The sequence below is a fragment of the Tachysurus fulvidraco genome, chromosome 3 (assembly GCF_022655615.1).
Source record: "Tachysurus fulvidraco isolate hzauxx_2018 chromosome 3, HZAU_PFXX_2.0, whole genome shotgun sequence".
Taxonomy (NCBI): Eukaryota; Metazoa; Chordata; class Actinopteri; order Siluriformes; family Bagridae; genus Tachysurus; species Tachysurus fulvidraco.
The window spans coordinates 25,857,345-25,870,677 of NC_062520.1; the positions used below are offsets into that span (position 1 = coordinate 25,857,345).

Below are 13,333 nucleotides of genomic sequence, written 5' to 3' on the forward strand. Positions count from 1 at the left end.
TTTCCATCCTACCCTGGGAAAGAGTATAGAGAGGAGCACAAGGAGGTATTAGATAGGATTATAGTAAGAGGTGATGATGAAACACAACATGACGAGAGTTTATAGTAAACTCGTAACAGACACGGATAATCACACAGTAATGAGGGCGTGCTTATTTAAACACTGTCCAGACTGTACAGTATGCTGTGTTCATTCACCCTGTCATCCAGAGACGAGAACAATACAGTCATGTGGAGCTGGGCGTGGTCTGTCTCTCTCTCTCTCTCTCTCTCTCTCTTCTATCATGGGTGTGTGGGAGATCATGTATACAGAAGAGGGTAAACAGCAGTGTGAGAAGAAGTGGTTTGTTAAATCGCTATTCCGTTCCCTGAATTCACGGACAATATCATTTCAATTATATATCATCTGTAAAGCAGTTTATCGTGTAAATAGTGAACAGTTCTCAAGGGACACTGACTGGAGTCATACCTACCGCAGCTGGAGGCGGTGCTCGCCGTTTTATCATGTAAAGTAGATAGAGGTGAAAGAACGCTGTTGCAGTCTTGGAATAGAAATTGAATTTTTTCACTTGGATTTCGTCACCTGGATAAACGCACAGGTGTGAACTACTGATAATATTTGTTCTGTATATGACATTATAATGCTGTAGATGTAGCAATTCATCACCCATCTATCGCCATCACCACCGCTATCGCCATCATCATTACGACAATCACCACCACCGCCATCATTGCCATGACCACCATCATCGCCATCACCATCACCATTATCACCACCACCACCCTCACTACGACCACCACCACCACCACGATCACCGCCATCACCACCACCATCAGCATCATCACCACGACAATCACCACCATCATCGCCATTATCACCACCACCATCATCACTATGACCACCAGCACCATCATCACCATTGCCATTATCACCACCACCATCATCACCATTGCCATCACCACCACCACCATCAACATTGCCATCCCCACCACCATCGCCATTATTACCACCACCACCCTCACTATGACCACCATCACCATCTCCACCACCATCACCGCCTTCATCGCATTCACCACCACTATCGCCATCACCACCACCATCAGCATCATCACTACGACCACCAGCACCATCATCACCATTGCCATTATCACCACCACCACATCGCCATCCCTACCACCGTCACAACCATCACCTCCACCATCACCATCCCTACTATCACCACCATCATCATCACCACCACAAACACCCCCACCCGTTTTCTCACCAGGTTGGTTATTCATGGATTTCCACTCACCAGGGGTGAAGGCTTGCGGCTTGAAGCCAACACTGTAATCTACCCTCTATGCATACACAAGCTCACACAAGTGGAATACTCATTTTAACATAGTACATTTTGGGGGACATTCATTCTAACCTCAGCTACTAATTAGGGTGAATAGTAGAATAATTGGTGTGTACACAGAAGTACTATTCAAGAGAAACACAAAACAAAGAGGTGATAACGAAGGCATGTGACAGGGTCATGTGATCAATGGTAGTCTGCAAGGACTCATGGGAAATGGAGTTCATCATCATCGTGTTTGTTTGTTTTTGGTTTCAATATAAGCTAAGCTTTTCTCGCAGTGACTATAATAGCTATTAAATCATTTTAGGTACTATCATTAGATATAAAACTAAGATGCAGCGCCACACCAGTAGATGTACTATACTTTATTCTAGCAGTAAAAAGGTATAAATGTGATATAATATTCTGCAGCTGATTTGCATAATGACTCACAATATTATGATTCTTTGGCCAAGTAATGTGATGTAGCGTTATCTAACCTTACACAGTGTTACATTACAGTCTATACCAAATGTGTACTCACACACTGATTCAGCTCCAAATATATTCTCACATTTCCAAATGTATGCGTGCACACACACACACACACACACACACACACACACACACACACACACACACACACACACACACAGAGCAAATCTTCACACAGAGCTGAAGTTCTGCATTTTTGTCTAATTTTGGAAAGCTTCCACACTACTGGTACGGAGAGGTAGAATGGTTGCACACACACACACACACACACACACACACACACACACACACACACACACACACACACACACACACACACACACACACTTCAAAGTCACAAATGCCTCAGGTAGCAGGCAAACAATGAATGGCAACCCTGCCTCCACAAGCATAAAATATGCAGGCAAACATTAACACACACAAGCGCACACATGCGCTCGCACACACACACACACACACACACACACACACACACACACACGCACACACACACACAGAGAGAGGTACAGAGGTGTGAAAGGATGAACACAGAATTTGTGAGATATTGCACTGTCACGGGATTTATTTTGGAAACAGTGCCAGCATCTGTCATAAGTTAACTCTAACAGAGTGGAAGAGAGCGACAGGGGAAGACTCCAGAGAGCGGAAAAGGGAGAGAAAGGTGCTTCATTAAAAGAAAAGGGGGAGGAGGAGAGAAAACTGTAGCCAAGAGAACACACAGAAGAACCAGAGAAGAAGGGAGGGAGGAGAGATGAAAAAAAGAGTATAGAGGGATAATGTGTGTGTGTGTGTGTGTAACTTATATTTGGTTCACAACACCTCAAATCCACAGACGTATCTTCACACACTCAGGCCATTTTAAAAGAAATACCTTCACACCATCTCATTTATCCAGTCAGTTAATCATGTGGCAGCTGTGTAATGGATAAAATATGACAGATTCAGGGCAAAAGCTTCAGTTAATGAACAGAGCACATTTCAGAATGAGGACAAAAGTGTGACCATCTCGTTGACTTTGTCCATGGCGTGGTTGTCGGTGCCAGGAGAGCTGATCTGAGCATTTCAGAAACTGCACATCTTCTTTTATTGTTCACTTACATCAGTCTGTGGAGTTTACACAGAATGGTGTGGAAAGCAAAATCAAAAACCTCCATGTCTTGTTGAGTGTTCAGAGAAGAACATATAGTAAACCTCACTGGAAGTGTACAGAGAGTAAAAAGAACCACTTTTTATTACTGTGGTGAGCAGAAAAGCATCTCAGAATGGGAAATACACGAAACACATGAAAGGCAGATGAGCTACAACGGCAGAAAACCACATTTGTGGTTCACTCCGGTGCTGCTGCCACATGTAGGGTTGTGTGTGTGTGTGTGTGTGTGTGTGTGTGTGTGTGTGTGTGTGTGTGTGTGTGTGTGTGTGTGTGTGTGTGTGGTAAGCCGAAAAGCATTTCAGAATGGAAAACACATAAAATCTTGAGGCGGATGGGGAACAACAAGAGAAGACCATGTCATATTTCACGCTGGTGCTGCCGCATGTAGATGTCTGTGTGTGTGTGTGTGTGTGTGTGTGTGTGTGTGTGTGTGTGTGTGTGTGTGTGTGTGAGAGAGAGAAAGAGAGAGAGAGAGAAAGAGAGAGAGAGAAGAGAGAGAGAGAGAGAGAGAGGGATTTCGGTTGGAACGTTGCAAGTGGGTATTGTTATTGAATGAAAATAGGTGTGTGTGTGTGTGTGTGTGTGTGTGTGTGTGTGTGTGTGTGTGTGTGTGAGAGAGACTCTGTGTTTCACACTCTGTGGTCAGGCCAATGAGGGTCATTTAAATTTGAATCAAACTTTTGGGACAGAAAGAAAGAACGCTAGAAAGTGGGAAAGAGGGTAAACAGTTGCTGGTGGGGGAGAGAAAGAGTGAAGAGAAACAGAAAGATCGAGCGGGATAAAAGAGTTACAAAAAGACTAGCTGGATGAGGCGAGATGCAGAAAAGACCTGACTGACAATCAATTGTAATTAAAATGTGGGTCAACTCTAATTCAAGTGAACCTTCTCGTGACATTACCCACTTAGCATGGGTATGTCTGTCTTTGTGTCTGTATGCGTCTGTGTGCGTCTGTGTGTCTGTTCAGCTTGGGCTTTAGCCACTAATTGTAACATCTCGGCGGTCCAGAAAAAAGTGAGGAAATACCAGTGAGATTTGGCTAAGGGGAGCTCTCCGGTACAAGGCTAGGCGGTTAGGGCCTGCAGATTTAAATACATTAGCATGTCAATTCATGCTCTAGCCACTTCTGATTGCTTCGAGTGGAAGCCCTTACTGCACTGGTCATTAGGGCCTTACCGTTGCCTTCTTCAGCAATCTTTTTGCTCCCTATTTTGGTTATTATGTGCAGAAATGCTGCTTAAAACTTTTTTTTTTAAACCAAGATCCTAGATTTTAGAGACAGTGTAGTCCCAGGCAAAAGAAAACCATGGACAACATGTGGACAAGTGTGTCAGCCTGCCTTTGGCACAACCCAAGTGAACATACCGTAATGGAGGCCCTGTTGAGCAACAACGACTCGCTTGGCCGCCCACATTAATACCATGTGCATATGTGTGTGAAACGAGTTAACAGACAGCGCCGCAGTGATTACTGAAGCTATCCTTGGCTAGCTAAATGAAGCATATCCAAAGGAGAGTCCCCCTCCGTTGTCCAAACACCCCTCCCCCCACTCCCCTCCACTTTTAACATAATTACACGTGTACTTCACCGCCAATCAGCCTCGCGCAAGAAGAGACGGCTTGCGGTGTGACCGAGGATCGGTCGCATCACATGTAATTAGAGCTAAACTTTCCAGACTTTCATTAGGACTTACTTTCATTTAACTTGTTGGTACGTATTGACAGCACAAGCATGATAGTGATGCCCCATCAGGGTTCCCAAGTCTCTCACCAGCAACTTTGTCGTTTGTAATTACAGCTGAACGTTCTGATTTTTTGGTGCTGGGTGTTTTTAGCCCTCAGCTCTCTTTATCTCGTTCCTGCCCAACAGGCCTGTCTAAGGTTACTGACAGGAAGCAGGAGACCTGTCACTGGCTCTGTTTGAAAACATTACACAAGAGTGCGGTGGCGTGGGGAAGAATGCTAAACAGAGCGATCGAGGCTAGGTTGCTTATAAGCAGCATCTTACAGCATGTATTATGGTTCATCCTATCACTCTGCCCCTCCCCCAGCTTGTTTTTTTTTTTTTTTTTCAATTTTGCTGTAAGCAATAATATAGTTTCAAAGGGAAACAGTTTTGAGGGTGCTTGGTTTCATCGATTTTCACATCTTTTATAGTTGAACCACTCATACTGTTTGCCAGAACATGCTGATTGATCTGACTTGCTATTAGGCTGCTGGAAAACTGAACCCGTTGAGGAAAAATAAGAATTCAAAGCCTTGCAAAATTTTCTTGCAGGACTTTCTCCCAGACTAGGTGTGTACCACTGATCCTATCAACGGATTAGAAAATAAAATCTCTAACTTTCAACAATGGGGGGAAGAAAAAAAAACAACAACACACCCCCTGGGCTTAGTGTTATGTGTATTTACTGTACACATCAGATTGACTCCGTATAGGAAGCATAGCTTAGAGCCTTGCAATGTCTCTTGATACATCCTATGGCACACAGCCCAGGACACTAACCAGCTGTCTCTAGCTGTCTGAGCCCCAGCAAGTCAGCCTGCTGAAATCATATTTAAGGTCTTCCATACCTCCTATCACAGGCGAACCACATTGCAGCAGAATCTCACCAGGGACCTTTCACCTGTGTGTTATTTATAGCAAGTCCAAGGTCAGAGAATAGCAGCTGCTTGAGAAGAACCTTCTCCCAGCGCTCATGTGCAAACTGTCCAGCAGGCACCTGAAAGGATTCATGGGTTTTACATCTAATCCCAAGGCGACAGGAGAGTACCGCACCCAATCACTTTAAATTTAAACTCAGCATTTGACAGGATTGGATACATTTTCATGCCTGCTGGCCAAAAAGCCTGATATGCACACTTGCCAAATATTACAGGACTTCTGAGGCCCAAATAATTTTGCCTCCATCCGGGCACACCAACTGTTCATGTTCAATCTAATCTCGATCATATTTAGCTCGCTCAAGTTCATCTCCTCTTGGTTTTAATGAAAGAACCTTCAGATAAGCATCACCTAGCGTGAACTGGCACGAATGCGCGTCAACACCCTCTTTAGCACATCCTGGAAGAGCTAGCCTCGAGGCTACAAAAGCGCTCTATTTCTTTGGGGCAGGAAAAAGAGGCTAAAGCTCTCGGAGCACAAGTAAAGCCGTGACACACAGCCTTCATTAGTGAGGCAGCGAAATCTCACCAGAGATTTCCAAATAGGATTTCTCACCCGCTAACCTCGTAGGCCTGGAATTTCAAATGAGATTTCATTGATTGCCAGCACGGCACGCTAGTTTCCGCAAAGAGGTTCTACCCATGCCGAATGAGGGCCAGAGTTTATCAGACACTAACAACCTTTCACACCTAATACTTATCACCACTCACCCACCTGCCTGCCACACCGAGCTTCCAAATGTCGCTTTAGCTGATAGATATTTAACGCGAAACAGAGCGTGTCTTCTCTGTTCGCCAGACCACTTGGATAAACAGGACTATACCTCAAGGAAAAGGTCTTTTTCCACTCTATCTCCCATGTCACACTACAGCTCTTTATGCTAGCCGGACAGGATTATCTAGCACTTGACGTGGCAGTCAGATTAGCCATAGATACACTATCGTATTTATCAGCCGTGTTTATGTGTGGGAGCCATATTGTTGGAGTGTGCTTTCAGCGATGGTTTATTTCAGGGAGAACGATTTCACTAGATCTCTACTTTTGTTCTTGTACGCGAGCCAAGTTTACAGAAACAGACAGGAAGCAGTTTTTTCTGGTGGTTTGTGGCTGATAGCTAGTGCTCAGCTTATCTTGTGGAGTTTGGGAGAAAAAAGTGTGTGTGTGTGTTTTGTCACTTGAATAAAGAGCATTTTGGGGGGTTTTTTTGTCCGAATTTTTCTTTTGTTTGACCTACATTGTGTGTGTTTTCAACAATCAGCTAATGTAATATTTAAGTAGCTCTATACAGCCATAGGGGCCGTGCTATGTCGATGAGGAGAGCTCTACAATTCATACCGCATGCTGTGAAGCCAGCCGAAAACAGATCCTCTTCAGAGCACCAACTCCTTCATACCGCCCGCCATTCCGATCAACCCCCAACACACACGCACCTTTCTTCCTCCTGTCATATACTGTACACACAAATTATAGGCCCACGCGAAGCTTGGTAAAACAGAGAGACTATTGAAAGAGATAAGTGGACGGATCCAGCGGCTATACAGAGAGACAGATAGATGACTAAGTGGAGCTTCAGAGAAGGAGAATCTCGGAGTGTGTGGCTGACAGTGTGTAGAGGACTAGTGTAAATCCCTGGCTCAGAGGAGCCACAGGGGAAAGTAGAACGGCTTACATTCACACTGGGAGACTTACATTCTTCCATTTATTCCATCTCTTTCTCCCTCGCTCTGTCTCTCACGGGACACACAGCCTCCTCTGATGCCCCGTATGAAGCAGAGTCATGGTCCATTGAGTTGGATGGGCAGCAATTTAGAGGAATCCCGCTTAAAGCGGTACTCGTCGGGTCTTTTTTGGCAGTGCGTAGAAGAAAAGAGGGGTGTTTAAGGTTGATATTGGAATTTCAAGCAATTCATTCCAGAGATTTTGCCCGTATTATAATGCTAAATCCTTAAAAGCAGAGCGTTTTCATTCCCCTCTCTGTTCTTTGCGACACCCATGCAGCTCAGGCTGAAAGGAATATCCTCTCTTGTATTCATATGGATATGTGCGTGTTTGAAGCAGTAGGGGGGTGTGTGTGAGCGTGTTGTGGAGAGAGTGAAGAAAGCTCCATGCCTTCATTGTTGGTGTCATGGGTTAAATTTGATAAGGTAGGTGACAGCTTGTCAGGGGGTGTGTGTGTTTCTTTGTGTGTATTTTTGTCCTCTAAATATTTCGGATATATATCACCCGTATTTCCTGCCACAGAGAACAATAGAGAACGAGTGAAACTGCTGAAAAGATGCAGGGAACTCGAGACACTGACATGAGAAGCTTCGGCTAAATAATCCCATTACCATCATCCAGATCTCCACATTCATAGTTCTGGAAAATTATACAGACCAGGTTCCCAGTCAGGCAAAGCAGCTGGAAATGACAAAATTAATAATCGATAACAGCCCAGAAAATGCAACGGATTGGCGAAATCCGTTACAACGTGCGGTCCCGCTTTTAGCTCCCGATGTCGTATTGCAGTTTTAAAGCGTGCATTAGAGTGACATCTAAACTCTGTGCATATTCTACTCGCTGCGCTTGTTAGTAAGTTAAACATGTTTAAACTTTTCCTTTATACTCCAGACTTTCTATCCCTTTATTCTCCATATCTACACTCCCATCTGTGTGATTCTTATTCTACCACATTCTACTAATCGTGTACATTATATTAACTTGACTCCAGCACACACAAACCCTTCCTCTTCTCGTCTTCCTTTGTTTCGTTTAACTTAATTGCAGCTCGTAGGTTAGGATCGGTTCGATTTTATCGTGCTTGTCAGACGAGTACAGAGGCAATGAAACGCAGTTAGCATCGAAATGAAATAAACAAGGTTGTGCTGCGATTAATACAGGTAAAGATTGAAGAGTAGGATACACAGCAGTAATGAAAAGGGCAGTAAAGTTAAGTGTAGTAAATAAGTGTGTTATGGTGCACTGACTCAGCTGGATATGGGTGAAGCTATATATAGGTGAAATGTCAATAAAAGCTTCTTGACTCTTGATTCACTGGAGTTTTTGTCGATCTGTATAAAGAACGGTTTTTGAATTTTAAAGGTGAGGTGCACGTTGTTTGAGAAATGCTTCAGAAAACTGAGTCGGGCCAACAAACAAAACAAACGTGTAGCCAATGAGCAGAAAGGGGCGTGTCTTGTCAATATGCGGTGGAGAGAGCGTTCAGTGCGCATGTGTGACCTTAGCATAAAAGGGCGTGTCTTGTCAATATGCAGCGGAGAGAGCGTTCAGTGCGCATGTGTGACATTAGCATAAAGGGGCGTGTCTTGTCAATATGCGTCGGAGAGAGCGTTCAGTGCGCATGTGTGACATTAGCATAAAGGGGCGTGTCTTGTCAATATGCGGTGGAGAGAGTGTTCAGTGCGCATGTGTGACCTTAGCATAAAGGGGTGTGTCTTGTCAATATGCGGCGGAGAGAGCGTTCAGTGCACATGTGTGGCATTAGCATAAAGGGGCGTGTCTTGTCAATATGCAGCGGAGAGAGCGTTCAGTGCACATGTGTGGCATTAGCATAAAGGGGCGTGTCTTGTCAATATGCGGCAGAGAGAGCGTTCAGTGCGCATGTGTGACATTAGCAGAAAGCGATTGAAGCACTCTGGAGGACCCGTGTTACTGTAGGATCAGCTTTCCAGCGCTGGAGAGAACTAAACGTCTTCCGCGTGCGCTAAACCTTTCACGGTACAGCACACAGTACTACAAAAACACATTTGTATTGCCATAGTATTACTCATTGGTTCATTTATTGATAAAAAATATCCCCTCGGCCAGCTGCCCCAACAGGTTCCTCCATAATAGTTGCCTGGGTTACGTATGTATGTGTGGGGCGGAGCTAAAACAAGGGTGACACCCATTTGGGTTAGGGGTGTGTTTGTTTTGGTGATTTCAAATGTCAACATTGGCTTTCAAACATCGTGCACCACACCTTTAATACGCTAATGCGATATCGCAGAGATGGGAGTGTCTTGATAATATATACAAGGTTGTCACCTTACAGCATAAACTTTAACAAACTGATTTTTTTTGTCCTTTATTACCAAGCGCTTTTTGTAGGGTTTATGGCACGTCGTGTATTAATAGGTTACCTGAACATAACGCGACATGTCTGCAGGCTATACCTGTGCGAGTAACGTGGTTCTAAAAACCCCCATAGGAAGCGTCACTTCCCTGACCTTTTAAATGTCGTCTATATTTATTGTTATGTGTTTTCAACTCGGTCAATACCTGCTTTTGTTTTGGTTCGGTGGAAGTCGATTAAAAAAAAAAAGAGGTCTTCCTTACCCTGAAGGCTCTGTACAGTATACTCAAGGAACTCTTTGGAAACGGGATATAATGGAATCGTTATCCTACATGTCCGTTCAGACGGAATATCAAATAGTAACTAAAACCTACAGAAGCACATGCAAATAAACTTGTCACATGGCGTGAAGTTAATAACCTGTCAGCAGCATCTGTAGCTTTTTTGTAATTTTCTATATATATTTAAAGACAAAGCTGAGAGTGTGTGTGTGCCCTGTGATGGGTTGGCACTCCGTCCAGGGTATATCCTGCCTTGATGCCCAAAGACGCCTGAGATAGGCACAGGCTCCCCGTGACCCGAGTAGTTCGGATAAGCGGTAGAAAATGAATGAATGAATGAATGAATGAATGTGTGGCTGTAAACACTGACATTTTGAGCTGGAATTTTCAGCCTTATACGTCTGATTTAATGAACTTGAAGCATTGCAGCTGGAAAAAATGTCAAATCATGAGGCTTTGCATTTACATTCGTTGGGACTTTATTAGGAAAACCACACTATTACTGGGTCGTACATAATAATCAGACTCGCTTCCTTGTTACACAGTTTCTACATGATGGTGAAAGATACAGGTTCGTGTAGCGATTGAAGAACATTCATTCAGAGCTCATTGTCATGTTCCTGGAACCATGCTCCGTTTCCATTAAGGTTTGCATAGACGTTCATTCGGAAATGCTTTTCTGTCCAGCATGAATGTAAAGAGTTGTTCATTTTGTGTGGTCTTCGTGTGAGCTTCAACCGGGTTGCCAGTTTGGTTATTTTCCTATGACCTCTCTCATGGGGACGAGGCATTTACACCCACAGACCTGTTGTATACTGCATGTCATTTATTTGGATAATTTAAATAATTTAATTGGATAATCAGATAAACACATGCAAGTGCTTCTTTATAGAGAGCCTATTTTTGCCCGAGAGAAGGTTCTCCACATCCTTCTCCTTTTCTATATGAATAACAACCTCCTGAAAAACGACGACAGTAGTACGGGAATCGATGGCTACATGATTAGGTAATCAAATATTTAGATGGATGGTGCTGAAGCTAACCATGAAAAAGAGTGGACTCACTAGAGTTCGGTTTCTATGTGCCTCGTTTTTTCTTCCTGAAGTGCACGCGGCAGTACGGCGAATAAAGTAAAACCGCACGCATCTAAATATTTTCTGCTTCTAATTCTTTTGGTGCCTACGGTTATTTTTCACATTTTATTCACGGGCGGTCGCTTGCGATTTATGCTTTGGCAGTCCAAAGCATTCTGCGTATTATTTTCACCCCACCAAGTCTGTCCTTGGGTTTAATGTGTCGATAAATGAGGCATATCCTTGCTTGTGATTCCTCACACACATTTTATATACTGAGGTGATGATTGGAAGTGAAGCAATTGTGCTGCGGGCTAAAATTTCACTTTAATGTGCTCAGCAGTCACCTGTGAGTGATGTATTATAAACACACAAAATATTATTCTTGAGAACTCTTTAAAAAATAGCGCAAGCTGAGGTGATAAATTTGTACTATATTCTGGTCTTGAATCGAATAAGAATTCCTGTCAGTTATAGCTTTTTTTTTTTCTGTGTGTTTGCCTCTTTAATAATAAATGTAAAAATAATCCAGTGAGCAGATTATATGTACAGTGTTACTGGGAATTTCATTTAAAAATGTCTATACTGTATTATTTGCTTGCATTTTAATAAATTTAAGAACATTTAAAAATAAGGTATGCCTTAATAATAATAATAATAATAACAATAACAACAATAATAATAATAACAATAATAATAACAACAATAATAAAAAATAAATAAACAAATAAAATAATAATAACAACGACAACAACAAAACAATAATAATAATAATAATAATAATAATAATAATAATAATAATAATAATAATAATAAAGAAATTCCATTCAAGGGCTGATTATTCCTTTCATCCATGTAAAGTTTAGAAAAAGCTTGTTTTTTTCTCTGTGGAGATATATATAAGAATTTTATTATTATTATTTTTAAATTCAATTACTTTACTTACTTAAATTGAGTCATTACTGTAATGGTAGACATGTTTGCCTTGCACCTCCGAGGTGGATTCCCACTTCCTCCGTGTAACGTCAGAGGTAATCCTGTGATCCCGGGGTTTCCTCCCAGCACTCCAGTTTCTTCCCGCAGTTCATAGACACACCTAGGATGATTGGCATCTCTAAATTATCGGGAATGCATAAACGTGTGTGTGATTGCGCCCTACGATGGCTTGGGATATACTCGATGTCCTCTATGACCCTGTATAGGATAAGTGCTACAGAAGAGCTATGGATGCATGGATATTAATTCCACAGTTTTAATATAGTGAATTAAAACGCATGTAGTGTCTTGTGGCCACATTCAGTATATATAGTTTTAAGCCTCGTGCGGGACCAGCGGGTGGATCCCGTTTTCTGATTGCCTGCCACAGTGTTAACTCTCTCACTGGATAAAACTGGAGGGTTAATATACTGCAGATTAATATTGCAAATCTAATAAGCAGATTATATGCATATGTCATATGTTTTCGTTTCTGTTAAAGCTTTCTGTCGCTATTCCAACACATTTCAACGTGCTGCATCAAGTGCTATTTTATAAGCGGTGGAATAATGACAGCGGAAGCCGTAGCGTTAACCGAAAGCGTGCTTGCAGTGATTAATGAGATCATTACAGCCATGATTATTCTGGCAGCAATCCACTGGCAATCCACTAGGCTGCTATTAGATGTTTATTTCACCACTCGCCGTTTCTTTTTCATATATCATCCTATTAGTCTTCCTTTTTTATTCGTTTCTTATACAGTTGTCTCTTGCTTTCGTGATAGCTTTTTAATAATACTATAGATATTACGGTGACGGAAATCCAAACTCAGTCACTATCCACTTTTCTTTCAGGAGTTAAACAAGTGCTCATGGTTAGTGCTGTAGATGCTACTGATCCACACACATCTAAGTCTTATACAAATATCTGGCAACCTCAGAGGCATGAACTACACACAGGTATTGTAATATGAGGAATGTGCAAATCAATTTGTGCGACTTTGGAATCTAAGTCACACACTCTGAACGAAAGTGAAAAAGTACAACACGAGATCCCGACCATCCCGAGTCGAACACACGTGCGTGTCTAATTCGGAAATTGCCGGAGACGATCAGACACGACGCCGCCTTCTTTAGTTTAGGAGTGGTAGTGTATATTCACTCGTTCTCTCCTTTGCATGCATTTTGAAATGGCCTGGACATTAAGAAGCGAACGCGAGCCCATAATGAAATAATAAAACAATTTAAGTGCGGTTCCACCAGCAGGAATTGCTTTTTAAACGAGCTTTTCATGCTCCGCTCGGCAGCCACTGCAACAC

At 42.6% G+C, this 13,333-nt stretch overlaps 1 protein-coding gene across 1 annotated transcript in view; it reads left to right on the forward strand.

The window, feature by feature from the left end:
• Positions 1 to 1,023: 1,023 nt before the first annotated feature.
• efna3b (ephrin-A3b) overlaps positions 1,024 to 13,333 on the forward strand; it is an 81,509-nt gene continuing 69,199 nt past the window's right edge. The window contains exons 1-2 of the mRNA XM_047811501.1: positions 1,024 to 1,267; positions 3,936 to 3,996. Of these exons, the coding sequence (XP_047667457.1) occupies positions 1,024 to 1,267; positions 3,936 to 3,996 (305 nt within the window). The remainder of the gene's footprint in view (positions 1,268 to 3,935; positions 3,997 to 13,333) is intronic.